Genomic DNA, 21,343 nt, shown 5'->3' on the forward strand with positions numbered 1-21,343 from the left:
GTATATATATGACTATTAATGGCACTGAGCATATCATAAAAGGGATTTAAACTATTCAAAACAATAAAACTGAATACAGAGCAGTTGTGGGAAAATAGGCACATATTATAAGTGAATGGAAGGAGAAGCAAAAGCTCTCTAGGTAGAGCCAGGTCCAATAACAACTGGAGGGAGGGGAGGTTTCTAGACATCACTTAGGTTGGGCTTTGCAGACTCAGAATTGTGACCAGACACAGCCACAGAGCAACCAGAAATCGAAGATTATAGATAATGCATACATACATCATAAAATAATAGCTTTAATTTGAAATGCCAAGTTTCTGAGTACCATCTCAAAGTTTTTCTCAGAAAATTATAGTTGTTCTGGTCCATGTATTTTAGTTCACAGTGAAATGAAGATAATTTTTTAAGATGACTTTACAATCCCTCCTCAGAATGCTGACAATTGTAGTGGAGCCAAGTGCTCAGGTCATAGTGGCCTAACTGAGGATGGTCATGCAACTTCATTTGCCATCTTTACCTCATGAGGTGGCTCCTACTTCGGTTTGGACAGGGAGACCAGCAACATTTGTTTCACGAGCCACTGACAACACTCTAGTAAGACTAGGAACAGAATCTTAAAAAAAATATTTTTGTCTATTCTATGGATGTTACTAGGTTATAGAAATTTTACAGAGTATCTATATACCTTCTATAGTGATACTCTATTGAAATGTCCCCTTATCCCATCCTGACTGCACTAAATCACTAATAAAAATACCCTGAAGAAAGTGAAAAGTAAAAACATCCATGAGCAAAATAGGACCTTCTGGCATATCGTATATACACAAGAATCAAAATCACAGAGTCGCCTGGGTGGCTCAGTTGGTTAAGCGTCCGACTCTTGGTTTTGGCTCAGGTCATGATCTTAGGGTTCACGATTTCGAGCCCTGTGTTGGGCTCTGTGCTGACAGTGTGAAGCCTGTATGTGATTCTCCCTCTCTTTCTCTGTCCCTAACACACTCATGCATGCTCTCTCCCTCCTTCTCTCTCAAAATAAATAAATAAACTTAAAAAAAAAATCAAAAAACATGGAGGAATCTAAAGATACCAGCATCCTTTTGTTATATCTGAGAAACCATATTTTCCATGCTATAATGGAAAGTGGTATTAAGAGAATTCTATGGCCAGAGCACTTCATAGTTCTGGGCATCACTTTTTATCCACATGAACACTACTGTTTTGTTGACAAAATGTTCTCTCTGAGCTCTAACAATCAATGATTCTTTGAGATGATTTGCCAAGTGTGAGATTAATACTTTCTTTGCATTCGTTTACTTATCCAACAAGTAGTTATTAAATATATACTGCCTAGGGACTGAAGTTATGGTGGAAATCAAGAAAGACAAAACCCTTGCCTTCTTGGATCCAAGACAATACAGTGGATGTACCCAGCAAAAAGGCTTATGTTCAGAGAAGGACTTCAAGAGAACGAATTCAGATAAACTTCTCAAGGAGGGCCTCTTTGAGAAGGTACCATTTTTATGGAGACTGGGACAATAAGAATGAACCAGGTATTTGTTAAATTTGTCTTCAACATATGAAAAGATAAATCACCTAATTCATGACACAGAAATAGAAACAAAGGAGTGTACTTGATGAAGTAGTGTTTTTGTAGTAACTGCTAACTGAATTAATTTGCATATGCATGGTATAAGATTTTTGTTAAGATCGTAGGTCATGCAAAAGAAACTCCTTCCGCCATTTTACACCTTTGGGGGTCTTCATATTTAAAAGTCTTCAAACACATTAAAAATAAACTGGGCTATAAAATGGATACAACATAATAATGGCTTAATTGATTATGAATATAGAATAATTTTCACATTCCTTAACATTGCATTTTATGTTTTTACTCAATAGGTCTTTTGCATATGTTTTTGAGAGTCTGAAGGCTTGACCTACCTTTCACTTCTACGCATTCCTGAATACACTGACTTGTGTTAGGGTAGAAATCACTGCTCTTTAGTATACATTAGCATCTCATATTAGGCTACATAGTTTCATAAAAATGAGCCTTCTGTACAATAAAGTATTCTAAGTTAAAACTCTTGTTGCAATATAAAATGGTGGTTGACTCAAAATTGAACATATGATTAGCAATTATATATGTTATATATATATATTATATAGCAATTATATGGTGTGTGGTGTATACCATACATATCTTATATTTTTACCTTTTGTCACAAAATACATATCAAATAGTCCAGCTTTCCCCTTCCAAGTATTCTACTTTCATTCATTTGACATTGATGGGATCAGTCATTCAATGTCTTCTATGTGCCGGGCACTTTCTAGACACTAGGAGCACAAGAGTGACCAAAATATGCCTTTGCCAAGTTGATGCCTCATCTTCTAACTGGAATGAAGCTTTTGATGAAATAATGTAATTTATTACTTTAAAAAGATTTCTCATGATCTACCACGATGACTTTAATACAGCGGGTACATAACACTAATTTAATAGGCAGCAAGATGTATTTCTCATTGTTCTTATTGAACTTTTCTCTGGCTTTTTTAGATTCATGTTTTATTTGAATAATGACTCTTGTTATCTCTCTGCTATATGTTTCCTTACTTTCTTGACCCATCTATTTCGTTTCTAATAAAGTCTTACCTCAGTATAACATTAAATTTATGCTTTTGCATGATTCTGATGCCAGAAGTGCAAAAACTGAAAAGCAGGGGAACAAATGCAGAACATTGTTTTCACATTTTTAAGGTGTTAAGTGTCTGAGCACACCATGATTCCACTTACAAAATCTCTATTTTTATTAAGTAGTCACAATTCTCACTCTGTTTTTCATTCATAATTCTGTTAAAGGCCATTCAGTCAGTAAATATTTGATGAGTTTCTAGTATATGCTGGTCAATAAAGGTATAAAGATTAAGGCATAGCCTCTATCCTCAAGAAAATCATAGTCTTAGACAAACAATAAACCGACAAATGATAAATACAATGTTAGAGACAGAGCGGTCAGGAAAAATTTACGAAGAAGTTCACGTGTGGTAAGAGTGTTTAATGGGAAGTGGAAGGTAAGCTGAGTAGAAAGGAGTGAAGATAGAGTAGCATGAGGAAAGGCAATGAGGCGATTCACAGTACTTTCTCTTTTCCCCAGAAAATTATGAACAGTTTCCTGTTGATGAAGTGTTAATGAAAAAAAAAAGTAAAGATGAAGGCCGGGCATGGAGCATCTCATATGTCATGTCAAGGAGCTTGGACTTTTCCTACAGGGGATGGGAGATCATGATCAGGTTCTAGGAAGAGAGTAGAGTCATGACATTTGTGTTCTATATCAGTCAGTATGGTGGCCATGTGATAGTATCCGTTTGAACTGAGGTCAAAAGCAGGGAGAAAAGCTGTGAGTGAACCTCAGAAGTTGAAATAAAAGACACGAAGACTCTGGACCATGGTGTTTGAAAATATAAGGAAATTGGACATATGTCTTCATATGGCTGTGGATGTTTGGTAGTGGGTAAAAATGAAAAGTGAATTTTTTCCACTGAACATCAGAGTAAATTAGTGTGTGGCAAGAGGAAGGGTAGTTAATAAAATGCACATGGTTAAGAAGATGCACTTGTTATTCTGATTTCACACTACAATGAGTATCTTCAGCACAGGGGAATGCTTCCCATTTAAGCATGAAACTTCTTAGGCTTCATTTTTACACTCACTTTTTCTGTCTGCTTTCCGTATTCCCTCAATGACATTTTACGCTGGAATCCTAACATTTTCCTGCTTCTTTGAAATATATCCTTAGTTTTATCATATCTTCCTGTCTTGATTTAGTCTTAATCTCTGATACCCTCTCTTGGTTACCTTTGTTTCCCTGCTATGGCCTCTCCCATCCTGCCTCTGAATTCCTCTGGGCCCTTGAGAACCCAGCATGGCTCCAGTGTCCTGAGCTTCTGCCTTTCAATGAAGGGGATTTGAATTTAAAGCAAATTCTGTAATCCAACAAAGAGATAAACCAAAGCACACTGATATATATTTTTTAGAAAACTATACATTATTTTGTTTCTAAAACTACAACAAAGAATGGAGTTTGAATTGTGTTTCCCAAAGCAAAACAATTTGTGAGTCTTACTTGAGGTATTTGTAAAGAAAATAAGCTAATCAACAGCAGATATTTAATTGCTTTACTGACAAACTCTTAATTGATAGTTTAAGGCTCAAAAAAAAATACAAATAACTTTTAGGGGATGCAGAAGCTTGGGAATGGTTATAAATGGTAAAGATATTAGTTGCAATGAAAATATTTATTGAGCATTTGATATATGCTACATGCACTAGAGATTTCAAGAGAAATTTAAAATATAGATAAGCCTTTGGTCTTAAGGAACTTTCAAGACCAAAGTGGAGAAAACAAATGTGAAGCAATAATGATAACATAGACAGAATGGATAAGGAGCCCACAAGAGCTGTAGACTCAGTGCATTAGGGGGTCAAAGAAAAGAAGGATCGGGGCGCCTGGGTGGCGCAGTCGGTTAAGCGTCCGACTTCAGCCAGGTCATGATCTCGCGGTCCGTGAGTTCGAGCCCCGCGTCAGGCTCTGGGCTGATGGCTCGGAGCCTGGAGCCTGTTTCCGATTCTGTGTCTCCCTCTCTCTCTGCCCCTCCCCCGTTCATGCTCTGTCTCTCTCTGTACCAAAAATAAATAAACGTTGAAAAAAAAAAAGTTTAAAAAAAAAAAAAGAAAAGAAAAGAAGGATCAAATCTAGCATGGAAAATCAAAAACAAGTTATGAATAAAGAAATATTATTTGAACTAGATTTTGCTAACAGATGAGAGACATTTCTGAAAACCATATGAAGCAAAGTGAGAAATTATAATTGATTTTTGCAAAACAGCAAGTTGCACAGTTTGGCTGTAGGCCACTCTGGAACATGTGGAGCAGCAGGGAAAGTAAAGCTGGAAATTTAGCTGGGACCAGAGCACAGAAGGGCTGGAATACGAGTCTAGGGAGACTAAATTGGATTTAATTTTGTATGTAAAGAGAGAAAGTTTCTCAGGAGAGAAATGAGTAGCTCATCCTCATTAAAAAAAAAAAAAAAAAAAAAAAAAAAAAAAAAAAAAAAAAAAAAGATTAATCTAGCAGCAATGTTTTAAGTGGCAGTTAGAGAAGACAGCCCAGAGACTGGAAGGCAAAGTAAGAAGACAGTGCCAACTGTCCATGTGAGAGGACTAAGGTTAGGGCCAAGGCACTGGGGAAGGCAACAAGGGCACAGTGGGAGGTACTGCTACAGTGCACTGATGGCATTTGGTGACTGGATGTGCAGAGCAGAGAAAGTTTCCAAAAAGACTATAATTTTACATTCCAATTGACTTGAGAGAACGACTAAAACATTTACTGAAACACTTCAAAAGAAAAATGGTTTAGTCATGATAGATAACGACTATATTACATAGCTTATTATATATACCATGTAGATTTAAGAAAACAGCATATTGGCAAGAACTTGGAGCTCATAATTTACAGAAGTAAGGTACAAGAAGACATAAATTTAAAAAGAACAGATTAAGATATGCAAAATGAGAAGCCAATGGCTTATTCATGGTTCAGTGTTAAGGAAGTCTAAAAAAGAGATTCAGGATGTGTGTTTTGTTAACACTTTAAAAAGTACCACCAAGGGCTCAAAGGCAAAGGCTTTGATGAGTAACAGGTTTCTGATAACTTGCAAGGAAACAACTTTGGTAAAGGAGTGCAGATCAAACCACAGTGTAATGATTACACAGCTATCTTTTGAGAAGGTTGGTAGTAAAAGAAAGAAGGGAAAGAAAAGCACTATAAGAAATATGAACAATTATGTGAATATTCTTTTGATCAGGAGTGACCTGAATATTCAAGTGGGCAGACAGAAGACTTCTGGGGAGGTATGGAAAGAAGATGCAAGGCAAACAGGGGATTATTGACATTCAAGTGTTTTTGTTTTTTTTTTAAGTGTGTCTATTTTGAGAGAGACAGTATGAGCGGGGGAGGGACAGAGAGAGAGGGAGGGAGAGAGAATTCCAAGTAGGCTCCTTGCTGTCTCCATGCCGTCAGCACAGAGCCCAATGAGGGGCTCAAACTCACGAAATCATGAGATCAAGACCTGAGCCAAATCCAAGAGTTGGATGCTTAACCAACTGAACCACCCACGCACCATGACATTGAAGTGTTTTAATGAGGAAATAGGAAATGAATTACTTGCAACAGGTCAGGTTCGTCTATAATCAGAGTCTAAGGAATAAACAGGTAAAATGAACATGGAAGGAGAATAGAAATCAAAAAAAAGATAAAGAAACAGTTCAGTTAGCAAGAGATGACAGAGTGTAAGGTTGAAAAGATATAGATAATGAGGACACACGAAAGAATTTTTATGACTAGGGATACAGAAAATAATACCGTTCTGACAGTCATAATTAGAAGAAAAATGTTCCAGTACTTTTTTTTTGAACAATCGAATCTGTATATGAGAGAACATATGGGAGAAGAAAAGCAAAGCAATGGGTTCTGATTCCTCTCCTGAGTAGTGTCATAACATGGACTTGAAGATTTGTCATGAAAAGAGAAAATAAACCATGACCACGTACCATGGATATCGAGGACGAGAAATCTTACCTCTCTCAGAGGATCGTTGAGTTCATTGAGAATGTTTTCCTCATCAAAGATTTTGCCTTGGTATCTGTGTTCATAATAATCGTGTATCTTCTGACGCATATCAGCTGGTAACTTATGGAAGGACATGTATTGTTCCACTTGCTTATACTGTAAGGAATGGAAAATGGAAATTAGAAAACATCGTTATGCTGCATGAAAAATTATCGTTACTTCGTCATGCTCAATATTCAATAACATTTGAATAACAGTAACAAAAAGAAGAAATCTTTTAAGGGGAAGGAACTAATGTACTAGGCTATAATGTACCTACCCTGTGTGACATGCTATGCAAGGAATTTATTAGGTAAACATTTCCTGTAAAGAACTGAGATGTTGTTGAGGGGCAGGAAAGGAGCTCTGAGTGAATTTAAGGGTGTCATCCCAGAAAAGTCAGTGATGGGGCAAGAAAAAAAGTGATGTTATTTTCTCGGAATCTTTGTTCAGCTGAGTTCTAAAAAAAGTATCAGGTTGAGGTTTGGTGCCTCATCTGGATAGAATCTCCTAAGTTTGGGTAGTACAAAGGTTCTATCTTAGACCTTATAGCAAAAGATCAGACCTAGTTAAAATTTGAATTTCGTGACAGAGAGCTTGGCAGCTGTTTGTAAGTCATTGATACTCAAGCAACACAGATGCCCTGTAGAGTAAGAGAATATGTCACACTTTAATTTAGGACTTTAGAGACTATCAGGGTGAGACTAGATCCAGATAATTTTACAGCTGAAAGTGAACTCAGACATTTAAGTTCATTTAACCAAGAAGTTCTTAAACTTGATTGTTTATAACACTTGGGGTGAGGTTGCCTTTTGGGATTACAGATTTTTCAGGCTTAACTCCAGAGATTGATTCCCTCAAGTATTCGCTTTTGTGAATTTACACACACTCATACATACACATATACACTTTGAAAATAAATCCCTGCTATTCAAACAAGAGCATAGATATTACCTAGGAACTTATTAGAAGAGAATTTCAGGCTTTACCCCAGACCTTTGAAATCAGAGTCTACATCTTAAAAAAAAGATCATCAGATGACTTATACACATTTAAGTTTGAGAAACATTCCCTTGGGACACCTGGGCGTCTCAGTTGGTTAAGCGTCTGACCTTCAACTCAGGTCATGATCTCGCGGCTCTTGAGTTCAAGCCCTGCATCAGTCTCTGTGCTAACAGCTCAGAGCCTCGAGCCTGCTTTGGATTCTTTGTCTCACTCTCTCTCTGTCCCTCTTACGCTCGTACTCTGGTTCTCTCTCTCTCTCTCAAAAACAAATAAACGTTAAAAAATTAAAAAAAGAGAAACATTCCCGTGATGTTGCAAATACGGATGGTCATGAGACCACGCTTTGAAAAAATTAATTAAAGCCCCCAAACTAGTCTCATTGCATAGATGATAAAATGAATACAAATAAAAAAGTATGCAATAAAACTGGATAAATATACTGGAAAAGGACTCTTCCCTTAAACAAAATACATTTGATGTGTTTTGGAGAACACATGGATATTTTCTTCTCACATCTTTTCCTGATGAAATAGCTCTGACTAGAAGATATAGCTCTCCCAACTGTTTGTCCACAATTAGTGTAGTAATTCGTACATGATAAAACATATATCTAATCAGAGACAGCAACCTATTACATTTCTTTAAGTTTGTGTACATAATTTCCTTTCACATAACATTCCTAGTTTTTAGACTTCCCTTTTGAGATTAGTATTTTTAAAGGAAATACAACTTTGTCATGAGACTTCCTTTATTTGGTCACCAGGCTGTCCCCCAAGTATTTAAAGCCTGCAGGCCTATATATATCTCTTTCTCTCTGTCTGAAGCAACTTGATTATGATTTAGGCATTTTAAATTCAGGCACCAATTCTGTCACTGTCATAGTGTGTACGTAGCTTCTAGTATGTACTTGAGAAGGATTGCTTAATTTTTCCTGAAGAGCTCAAAATCTGTATGCCTATTTAACCTTGGTAACCCGCTTGGAGAGACCTAGGATTCAGTCTATTTGTAACTCATGAGATAGTCCATTAGAAAGAAGCTTCAGTGACCTCTATAAGACTACTGTGTAGGATAAAGTTGATTTGCAGCTGGACTCAAAAAGCTCTATCATTATTTCTAGAGACATCTGTATATCTGATTTTTACTTTTACCCAAAAAGAGGGCAGTGGGATATCTGATGTATTGTTTAGGGTCTAAGGCTCCTCTGGAAACCCCCAAGTTTAACTTTTGCACTAATGATTTGCAACTAGCTGATCTGGTTTGCTTATTCTGGCTTGACTATTTAAAAAGCCATTGATGGCTTGGTTGCTGACCTCCCCCACAAACCAAGCCTCCTTGCACAGATTTTGGTGGATCAAGCCAGAAACTCAGCATGTTCCACATGCCCAAAGATGGGGTATTTTAAAAGGAAATACTCATGCTGCGGAAAGGCTCTTCAGCTTCTCTTGCTTGTCTGCATTCTTTCTCTGAAGCACTGTATCATTTGCCTTTAAATAAATAAATAAAATAAAAGTCTGGTGGATCCTGTTAAATATTCAAACTTGGTAAAACAATAAAACAGCTTAAGACGACAGGACTGCCACAGTTTTTCTTATTGCATTGATGCAAATCTTTCAGTTCTGGACAAATAAAGGATTCAACTTTCTTCAGGACCAGTAGTGGTCAAATAATCTCTGCTTACTTTTCTCAACAAACTGTCCAAACTGGTTGGACTGGTAAGAATCTTTAACCTTAACCAGGATACTAAACTCTAGATTTCTCTGTTCTTTGCATGCATCTCAGGGGGTATGGGAGACAGCATTAAAAGTTAGTAGCATTTTATTCATTTTTAAGAAATCTGTGACTATGTGTAAGGGCCTACTCATTTAGAAAACAAATAATGTGTTCAATGTCTATCTCTGGAGTTGGAAAACTAATCCTTGATTAGCTAATTATAAATGTTACACGTAAAATTATTTTATTTTTATGGAAAGTCAGGATTGATTGAATATAGTTATTTTGCCTCATAAAAATCATTTAATCACTTTAGACTTTGACCAATCTACAGTAAGAATCTTATACCACATGATCTTTGTTCTTTCAGACTAAAGTTCTATAAGTATTTCTTGTCATTTAATCATACTGAGTTCAATTTGATTTGACCCATATTACATATTTTAAACATTAATTGATTTATAGTAATTACTGATCTAACAGATACTAACGGATTGCTGTGTGCCAATGGTTCTCAAGGTACAGTTGATAAAACACCAGTATCACTGGGGAACTTGTTAGAAATGCATGGTTGAAGTTTTCACCCCAGATCTACTAAATCAGAAACTCTGAATTAGAAATTCTAGGGGCGCCTGGGTGGCGCAGTCGGTTAAGCGTCCGACTTCAGCTAGGTCACGATCTCGCGGTCCGTGAGTTCGAGCCCCGCGTCGGGCTCTGGGCTGATGGCTCAGAGCCTGGAGCCTGTTTCCGATTCTGTGTCTCCCTCTCTCTCTGCCCCTCCCCTGTTCATGCTCTGTCTCTCTCTGTCCCAAAAATAAATAAAAAAACGTTGAAAAAAAAATTTAATAAAAAAAGAAATTCTAGCAGTCTGTGTTTTAACAAGCCTTCCCTACACTAAAATATCAGAACCACTTCTATATGCTAAGTAGTGAGTTAATTTGGGACATAAAGAAGCACGTTTGAGTGAGAGTAGGGGATAGAAAGGAAATCCAGTTTTGACAAGTTAACTTTAAGATGTCCATGGCACATCCTAATGCTTATATGTAGGTCAGGCACTTAAAAGAAAAGATACACACATAATCAATGATTAAGAGATCACTGAGGGAGAATGTGTCAAATAAAAGGATTTTTTAAAGTGGAACCTACGTTTTAAAAGCAGTTGCATCATGGAAATTGATCAAGTTAAGGGAACTGAGATTAGCCAGCGAAATGTGACAGAACCAAAAAACTTGACTCACAGCAAAGAAGGATAAAATTCAAGGGAAAGATAGGGTGCTCAAAAGGAGTATTTCTAAGAAAAGAGGTATTGAACCATAACCACTGAATTTGGGAATTGGGTAATGATCTTTGGTAGAATACAACACTTATTGAAAACGGGGACAATTTATTTTTGTCTTTTTCCCTCATACCTAACAGGACTTGCAAAAATGAATGAAAATATGATGTATGTGCGATGTGAAGAATAAAAATAATAAACTACTCATTGAAAAAGACACCTAGTAGTGGGTGGATAATGGAAAAAACGTAGAAGAGAGCAAAGTTGAAAAAAAGATAAAATGGAAAGGATTCTGTTACTTGTAGTACTATACTGTATGCAAAAGATAACTTGATACATTTGATAGTCACTGATGAAGAGATTTTTGAAAAACAAAGATGTGAATACAATTCTTTCTTGAATATATAAAGCCAAAAGCTCAAACTGTCAGATCTAAAGAAACTACAGCATTACCATTTAAAATTCTAATGTGTTTTATTTTCAAAATCTTCTGTGCAATTAAAATAGTACATAAAAATAATGTGTGAATATGATACTAAAATGAGATCTAATAGAGTGTTTATAATGAAGGCAACATTCCATTATTAAACTCATTCCTCCCATGTTACCACTTTTATAACTTTTATTTTTTTATTGTTGAGAGAGAGAGAGATGGAGGAGTGCACAGGGAAAAGCACAAGGAAAACACTTCCCAAAGCCATTGACTGGGAAAATAAGAGAGACTGATTTTTGAGAGTTTTTACAACCACGGGACTCAAAGACTGGAATTTGAGAGGTCCATAACATGGGTGGTATGGAGCCTGGGAGGTGCTGCAGTGCTCCTGTGGAGGAGGGCTGATAGCCCAGGGGCAGACAGCATAATCTGAGAATCCCCTGGGACATACTGAGAGAGATGGTTCCCTCTCTTGAAGCACATCTGCAAGGTGGCATTTCCTCTCTGGATACAAAAGAGCTTGCAGGCACCATTTCCCTCCCCCAACCCTCAGCATAAACTAACTTCAGTAAGCAGCACAGTGCCAACACCAAAAGCCTAAACCACTTACACCAAGCCCCACCTCCTGCCCTCTGCAGATGCTGCATTTCATTGGGAAGTGTGCCTGAGAACCAGGGAAGCAGGTCCCTCCCCCAGAAGACCAGCATAAATCCCTTGCTTGCACCCCTACTGACCATAGAGTTCTGCAAAGCTTCAGCTCTGGTGGAGATAGCATAAGGTCTCTTTTAACAAGCAGACCTGAGCATACCTAGTTAAAACTCACCACACTCTGGCCAGGGTCCCAATACTCCCCATTGCAGGCAAGGAGAAACTCTGCAGAGGACTGCCTGAGAGAAATAGAAGCCAAAACACCATAGCAGAGTGCACACAGCATACACCAAAGACACTTCCTGAAGTGCCAGGCCATGCATGGTATACGACCTCTTTATAAAGCCATTACTTTCAAGAGCAGGAAACATAACAGGCTTTGGTAACACAGAGAAGAAGACAGAGACCTAGACAAAATGCCAAGATGGAGGGATTCATCCCCAAAAAAGAACAAGAAATGGTCACAGACAGTGATCTAATCAAAACAGATATATGCAATATGCCTTATCAAGAAATTAAAGCAGCAATCATAAGGATACTAGGTGGGCTTGAGAAAGGCATAGAGGACAACAGGGAGTCCTTTATTATAGATACAAAAGACCTAAAAGCTAGTCAGGATGAAATGAAAAATGTGGTAACGGAGATTCAAAAATGAGTAAATGTAATGACCACAAGTATGGAAGAAGCAGAGGAATAAATATGTGACATAGAAGATATAATTATGGAAAACAATGAAGCTTAAAAGAAGAAGTAAAGAAAAATGTTAGATCGTGAATGTAGACTTAGGGAACTCAGTGACTCCATAAAGTGTAATAACATTCATATGATAGGAGTACCAGAGGAAGAAGAGAGGGAAAGGGGGGCAGAAGGCTTATTTGAGGAAATAATGGCTGAAAACTTCCCTAACGGGGAAGGAAACATACATCCAAATCCAAGAGGCACACAGAACTCCCGTCAAAATCAACAACAGCAGGATAGCAGCAAGACAAATTGTAGTTAAATTTGCAAAATTTAGAGATAAAGAAAAAAATCCTAAGAGCAGCAAGACAAAAGAAGTCCCTAACTTACAAGGGAAGAAAATAAGGTTAGCAGCAGATCTCTCCACAGAATCTTGGCAGGCAAGAAGGGAGTAACATGATATATTCAATGTGCTGAATGGGAAAAATATGCAGCCAAGAATACTCTGTCCAGCAAGGCTATCATTCAGAATAGAAGGAGAGATAAAGAGTTTTCCAGACAAACAAAAACTAAGAGTCATGACTACAAAACAAGCCCTGCAAAAAATATTAAAGGGACCTCTTTGAGTGGGGGAAAAAAGACCAAAAGTGACAAAGACTTGTAAGGAACAGAAAATCTCCAGAAACAATCACAACACAAGCAATAAAATGACACTAAATTCATATCTATCAATAATCATTCTGAATGCAAATGGACTAAATGCTCCAATTAAAAGACATAAGGTGTCAGAATGGATAAAAAAATAAGATCCACCTATATGTTGCCTATAAGGAGATCGATTTTAGACCTAATGACAACTGCAGGTTGCAAGTGAGGGGATGGAGAACGATTTGTCATGCAATGGATGTCAAAAGAAAGCTGGAGTAGCACCATTATATCAGACAAACTAGATTCTAAGCCAAAGACTGTAACAAAAATAAAAAAAGGACACTATATTATAATAAAGGGGTCTATCCAACAAGAAGATCTAACAATTGTAAATATTTATGCCCTCAACTTGATAGAACCCAAATATATAAATAATAGCAAACACAGTGGAGCACATTGGTAATAATACAGTAATAGTAGGGGACTTTAACACCCCACTGACATCAATGGACAGATCACCTAAGGGGAAAATCAACAAGGAAATAATGGCTTTGAATGACACACTGACCCAGATGGACTTAACAGATATATTCAGAACATTTCATCCTAACAGCAGAATACACATTCTTTTCAAGTGCACATGGGACATTCTCCAGAATAGATCACATATTGGGTCATAAATCAGGCCTCAACAGACACAAAAAGGTTGAGATCATACCATGCATATTTTCAAACCATAATGCTATGAAATTTGAAGGAAACTGCAAGGTAAAATTTGGAAAGACCACAAATACATGGAAGTTAAAGAACATCCTATTAAAGAATGAATGGGTTAACCAGGAAATTAAAGAAAAAATAAAAAAATACATGGAAGCAAATGAAAATTAACACAAGACAGTCAAAAACCTTTGGGATGCAGCAAAAGCTGTATAAGAGGGAAGTATATTGCAATACAAGCCTACCTCAAGAAGCAAGAAAAATCTCCAATATAGTACCTAACCTTACACCTAGAGGAACTAAACAACAACAACAACAACAACAACAACTGAAGCCTAAAGCCAGTGAAGAGGGTAAGTAATGAAGATTAGAACAGAAACAAATGATATAGAAACAAAAAAAATAAACCACAGTAGTAAAGATCAATGAAACCAGGAACTGGTTCTTTGAAAAAATTAATACAATTGATAAACCCCTAGCCAGACCTGTCAAAAAGAAAAGAGGAAGGACCAAAATAAATAAAATCACAAATGAGAGAGGAGAGATCACAACCAACAGCACAGAAATACAAGCAAATATAAGAGAATGTTAGGAAAAATTATATGCCATTCTGAAAGAAATGAATAAATTCCCAGAAACATAAACTACCAAAACTGAAATGGTAAAAATACAAAACTTGAACAGAATAATAACTGGCAAAGAAATTGAATCAGTAGTCAAAAATCTCCCAACAAACGAAAATTCATGGCCAGATGGCCTTAGAGGGGAATGCTACCAAATATTTAAGAAGAGTTAATACCTATTTTTCTTAAACTCTTCCAAAAAATAGAAATGGAAAGAAAACTTTCAAACTCATTCTACAAGGCCTGCATTACCTTGATTCCAAAACCAATTACCCCACTGAAAAAGAATATTATAGGCCAATATCCCTGATGAACATGGATGCAAAAATTCTCAACAAAACAGTACCACATTGAATCCAATAGTACATTAAAAGGGTCATTCACCATGATCAAGTGGGATTTAATTTTGGACTTCAAGGTGGTTCAATATTTGCAAATCAATCAATGTGATATACCACATTAATAAAAGAAAAGATAAGATGTATGATCCTCTCAATAGATACAGAGAAAGCATTTGACAAACCACAACATGCATTCCTGATAAAAACCTGTAACATCATAGGGACAGAGGGAACATACCACAACATCATAAAGACCATATATACAAAAGACCCACAGGTAATATCATCCTCAATAGGGAAAGAGTGAGAGCTTTTCCTCTATGGCCAGGAACAAGACAGGATGTCCACACTCACCATTGTCATTTAATAATGGGAAGTCCTAGTGTCAGCAATCAGAGTACAAAAATAAAAATAAAATAAAATGCATCCAAATTGGCAAGGAAAAAGTCAAACTTTCACTATTCATGGATGACATGACACTCCAGGTAGAAAACCCAAAAGACTCCACCAAAATTGTGCTAGAACTGATACATGAATTCAGCAACATTGTAGGATACAAAATCAATGTAGAGAAATAGGTTGTATTTCTAGACATCAATAATGAAGCAGCAGAATAGGAATCAAGGAATCTATCCCATTTATAATTGCACCAAAACCCATAAGATACCTAGGAACAAACCTAACCAAAGAGGTAAAAGATCTGTACTCTGAAAACTTTAGAATACTTATGAAAGAAATTGAAGATGACACAAATGAATAGAAAAACATTCCATGCTTATAGATTGAAAGAACAAATATTGTTAAAATGTCACTACTACCCAAAGCACTGTACACACTTAATGCAATCCCTATCAAAATACCAACAGTGTTTGTTTGTTTGTTTGTTTGTTTTCCACAGAGCTAGAACAGACAATCCTAAAATTTGTATGGAACCACAAAAGACCCCAAATAGCCAAAGTGTTCTTGAAAAAGAAAAGCAGGGCTGGAGTCATCACAATTCCAAATTTCAAGCTATATTACAAAGCTGTCATGATCAAGTCAGTACAGTACTGGTACAAAAACAGACACATAGATCAATGCAAAAGCACAGAACACCTAGAAATGGACCCACAACTATATGGTCAACTCATCTGCAAAGAAGCAGGAGAGTATATCCAATGGAAAACAGACAGTTTCTCCAACAAATGGTGTTGGGAAAACTGGACAGTGACATGCAGAAGGATGAAACTGGACCACATTCTTGACCATACACCAAATACATTCCAAATGGATGAAAGACCTAAATGTGATACAGGAAACCATACAAATCCTATAGGAGAACACAGCAGTAACCTCTTTGACACTGGATGGAGCAACTTATTACTAGATACATCTTCTGAGGCAAGGGAAACAAAAGAAAAAATGAACTATTGGGACTTTGTCAAGATAAAAAGTTTCTGTATAGCAAAGGAAACAATCAACAAAACTAAAAGGCAACTGACAGAATGCAAGAAGATATTTTCAAATGATATACCTGATAAGGGATTAGTATCCAAAATTTATAAAGAATTTATTGAACTCAACACCCAAAAAACCAATAATATAGTTAAGAAATGGACAGAAGACATGAACAGACATTTTTCCAAAGATGACATACAGAGGGCTAATAGACACATAAAAAGACGCTCAACATCACTCATCATCAGGAAAACACAAATCAAAACTATAGCGAGATACCAACTCACACCTGTCAGAATGGCTAAAATTAATGCCTCAGAAAACAACAGATGTTGGTGAGGATGCAGAGAGAGGAGAACCCTCTTGCACTGCTGGTGGGAATGCAAACTGGTGCAGCTGTTCTGAAAAATAGCATGGAGATTTCTCAAAAGTTAAAAATAGAACTACCCTATGATCCATCAATTGCACTAGTAGGTATTTACCCAAAGGATACAAAAATACTGATTCAAATGGATACATGCACCCGTGTTTATAGCAGCATTATCAACAATTGCCAAATCATAGAAAGAACCCAATATCCACTGATTGATAAATGGATAGGAAAGATGTGGTATATACATATACAATGAATATGTATAAAGAGAATAAAATCTTTTCATTTACCACAACATGGATGGAGCTAGAGTGTATTCTGCTAAGTGAAATAAATCAGTCAGAGAAAGACAAATACATACAATTTCACTCATATGTGGAATTTAAAATACAAAACAAATGAACATGTGGGGAAAGAGAGAGAGGAAGACCATAAAATAGACTCTTAACTATAGAGAATAAGCTGAGTGTTGCTTGGGGGAACGGGAGGAGGGGAGGATAGGCTAAATGAGTGCTGGCAATTAAGGAGGCCACTGTTGTGATGAGCACGGGGTGTTATATGTAAGTGATAAATCACTAAATTCTACTCCTGAAACTAATATTACACTATTTGTTAACTAATTGGAATTTAAATAAAATCTTGAAAATAAAAAAAAAAGGCTGTAATGATAATTGTAATTCCACACTTTATATAATGAGACTATATAGTTTCAAAGTTTTTATATAGTGAGACTGCAAATGATTCCAGAAATAATTATTAATGGTAAGATCATTGCCACCAAAAGTCAGCCTCCTTGCTAGAATGTACCACAATCTTTGGAGATGATAGTAAATGTTCCTAGGTAACCTAAGAAAGGGAATCTGAATTCCCACATTTTATTCCTAAGATAAATCTATTTATACAATAATTTTTAAAAATTAATGCAATACTTCATAATATCCTGTGTAGCTAACACTCTACACATTTTATGACCAATAGATAAGAATATACTTTTAAAAATTAGTATTAGCATATGCAAATGCTGTATTTATATGAATCTCATTAGATAATAAATTTAGTGTTACTTTAATAAAATGCTGAGCAAGCAGCAGTACTTCAAAAAGTGAAAGTATTATGGATAATTATCAATATATTTCTGGGGATGATATGATATGATATTATATTGTGTAATAAGTTTCAAACAAACCATATGACATCCAAAAAGGCTACTCTGTCCTCTTTATAATATTTGGTAACTATTTTTCCAATACATTTCCAGAATATTCTATTTTACTCACATAATTTATAATGTTCATTTATTTCTTATAGATACACAAAGGAGAAGGAAATATATCTAGATTATACTAAATATAAGGGCTATTAAATAGATAAAAATTTTACTGAATATTACATATACTTTATATTATGTTTCCAGCATACATTGAAACTAATATTTTAAATTGTAAAACAAAGAAAAAAACAAGGTGTACTAATTCAACACCTTTTTTTTTTTTTTTTTTTTTTTTTTTTTTTTTTTTTCAACGTTTATTTATTTTTTTTGGGACAGAGAGAGACAGAGCATGAACGGGGGAGGAGCAGAGAGAGAGGGAGACACAGAATCATCGGAAACAGGCTCCAGGCTCCGAGCCATCAGCCCAGAGCCCGACGCGGGGCTCGAACTCACGGACCGCGAGATCGTGACCTGGCTGAAGTCGGACGCTCAACCGACTGCGCCACCCAGGCGCCCCTAATTCAACACCTTTTGTGTTGCCTTCTAAAGCTTATTGAAACATCGGAGTTTTTTGGTGCCCCTCATTTCCTGACAGAGGTAGATAATTATCATGACACTTTCTTTAACAACTATATATTTATTGTGAGTTTCAAAGTAACACAGCTCTAATTCTTATTTCTAAAAACATATTTTTATTGTAATTACTTTGGAATAGGTTTATTTAAAAGGAAAGATAAGAATAAAATATCTTCATAGATGGCATTCAATAAGTAGAGGGCAATGAACAAAAAAATTGAATTACACTTTTAGTATTAACCATTGCATAATTTAGTCATACTATTAAAGCATTATTCTATTCACAGATATTTATTGGGAAAATCATTAAACAGCATGTAGCTAAAAATCCAGTTAAGTCAAAATATACACCTTATGCTCAATGAAAAAACATCATTGTAAAAATGGTGTCTGAAATGACATTTTTCATACAGAATAACAATTTCTATAAATTTTATATTCAAATGCTTACATGTTGTAAATTTTAATCATAATTTTAAAAATAATAATAACAGTGAAATATTTAAAGTTGCCCTTCAATGACTGATAATCAATTATCAGTTACTTTTAAAAAATATTTCAGCCAATTATGATTGCATTTATGACTGAGTTATCTTATTTTTTACAAAGATATTTTTAGTATTGTTATTTATTTATTTTTAATTTTTTAAGTGAAATTATTTATTTTGAGAGAGAGAGAGGCAAAGGGAGAGGGAAATATAGGGAATCCCAAGCAGGCTCCACACTGTCAGCACAGTGTATTTTGCTAAGTGAATACGGGGCTCGAACCCACATACCATGAGATCATGACCTGAGTTGAAATCAAGAGTCAGGTGCTTAACTGACTGAGCCACCCAGGTGCCCCAGTGTTGTCATGTATTTACATGGTAACTGAAGTCATGGTTTCTCTTTTGATCCTACAAATTTAAAAATAAATGAATACTTTTATATACACATGTAGAGCATATATGTATATATGTGTATAACACATAGCCTATCTGCTATAGGCTCTGTCTTATATACATGTATATAAAGCTAGGTTATATTCAAATGATCTTATCAAGCATTATTTCTAAAATATTTACAGCAAGATTGAACATTTTCAAGAACTATGCTGTAAACACAGCAAAATTCAATTCATACATCCTGAGGAGGGAGTTATATTTTTCAATTGCACTGGAAAAATGGCTATATTCAAATATACAACCAGTATTCCTCTATTTTTATATAGAGGTGGGAAAAAGTTTTCTTTCAGCAAAAAAGGATTCATCATTATTTTTTGAAATTCTTTAAGTAACATAATTATATAAGAATAATTCATATAATAATAAAAGTATCCTGATATACTTAAATTTGACTTCTAATATAGTAAATGAGGAAAAAAATTAAGAGCAAATCGCACATGAAGGAAAGCAGATGGTTGCTGAGTTATCTTTTCTGCAGAAGTTTGAGTGAGATACTTCAATTCTATATTCACTTTTTATCTTTTTTTTTTGGAAAGCTGGGTAATGAAACATGGGTTTTCTCTATAAAAGAGGAAATTCTTCAGCTGTCAAGATATGGGGAAATGTTTTTGTGATAGTGAATAAGTATCTACTTGGACTGGAAAACTATCAAAATTACAAGCTAACAGATGATCTTAAAATCCTTACAGAAAATATTATCAGTTAAAAAGTATTACTCCTCCATCCAGAATGATCTCTTCCAATATAAACATACAATTGCCCTCTGGTTTATGGAACCTAGTGCTTTCCATTCAGATATTTCACGACAGATTATACTTTCATATATTTAAAAACAAAATCATTAAAAAAAACTTGGAAATTGTTTGCACTACATGGTTCATTCATTCATTCATTCATTCATTCATTATTCTTCTTATAGTTTGGTTTTAAAACGGACAGATTCTCAAAAGTTTTCCAACAGTCAGTGTAATACTTTTAAGTATTTTAAGTTTAAGACTTAACTAAGTAGTTATAAATAATACTAATACTAATGAAAGATCATTGTATTTAGCAATTAGAATAAAATGCTTAATTACAAAATAAATTGTTCATATAAAACATTCTTAGAAATCTATTTTTTTAGTAATTACAGAATAAAAGTTAAGAGGATAGATGATTACTAGAAATTTAAACAGTCATTACAATTATTATAATAGAGTAAAAATGTGTGCTTGAATATTTTTTAAAAGACTTTTCCTGATCTGAATGGTTTTGACCTTTATTACTGCAGTTTTTCTCACAGTGTGTGTGTGTGTGTGTGTGTGTGTGTGTGTGTGTGTGTGTGTGTAGGAAAATGATTTTTATCCTTAATTTAACAAGACTACAGATTGACATACATGGTAACCTCATCACTTTTTCATTTTTCCGTAGGACCACTTAAAATAGTCTATTCTGTTTAAACATTTATTTCCCTCCTCCAACATTTTTTTCACTCACAGATGATCTTACCTAAAATCCTAAGAATAAATGGAAGTTTTCATATAAAAATGTCTATTAACTCAGTTGGAAAGATACCAGTATGTTTTCCTTCTCTTCTTCTTGCTCTTGTAACAATGGAAGTGTTTCTTCTCCCAGTCCAATCTCATCTTTTAACTGTGTTTGAATATCCTCTCTTCATCCCTCCTTAGAAACATGACCCTATCTGCTATAGGGTAATGTCTTATACTTCAACTTTCTCCACTGCCTCCAGCCATTTATTCTCACTTCTCCAGTTAAAATACTACTACGACGACGACTACGACTACCACCATCCTAGTCAAGGCCAGATTAGAAGAGAAAGCAAAGCAGAAGACTTGTTTCACTCAGTCATAAAGGGGTCAACAGTTCACACCATTTCTAATAATCATAAGATTTTTTTGGTGAATTTATTCTGAATGGAGAAGAGTGGATTCTGTTTCACTTGTTAAGTCTTCATGGTTTCATGTTATAATTTCTCAGAACCAACTGAGAATTCAAGAGGATGACACTAGCTTGATTTTTTTCATTTCTTCTCAGTGCTAAATGATCTTAAG

General features: G+C 35.5%; 1 protein-coding gene across 1 annotated transcript in view; it reads right to left on the minus strand.

The window, feature by feature from the left end:
• HCN1 (hyperpolarization activated cyclic nucleotide gated potassium channel 1) overlaps nucleotides 1-21,343 on the minus strand; it is a 393,972-nt gene that overhangs the window by 64,520 nt on the left and 308,109 nt on the right. Inside the window, exon 5 of the mRNA XM_086678519.1 lies at nucleotides 6,644-6,790. Coding sequence (XP_086534645.1) covers nucleotides 6,644-6,790 — 147 coding nt within the window. The remainder of the gene's footprint in view (nucleotides 1-6,643; nucleotides 6,791-21,343) is intronic.

Source organism: Puma concolor, chromosome A1 (assembly GCF_028749965.1).
Source record: "Puma concolor isolate L17-30 chromosome A1, mPumCon1.1.hap2, whole genome shotgun sequence".
Classification (NCBI taxonomy): Eukaryota; Metazoa; Chordata; class Mammalia; order Carnivora; family Felidae; genus Puma; species Puma concolor.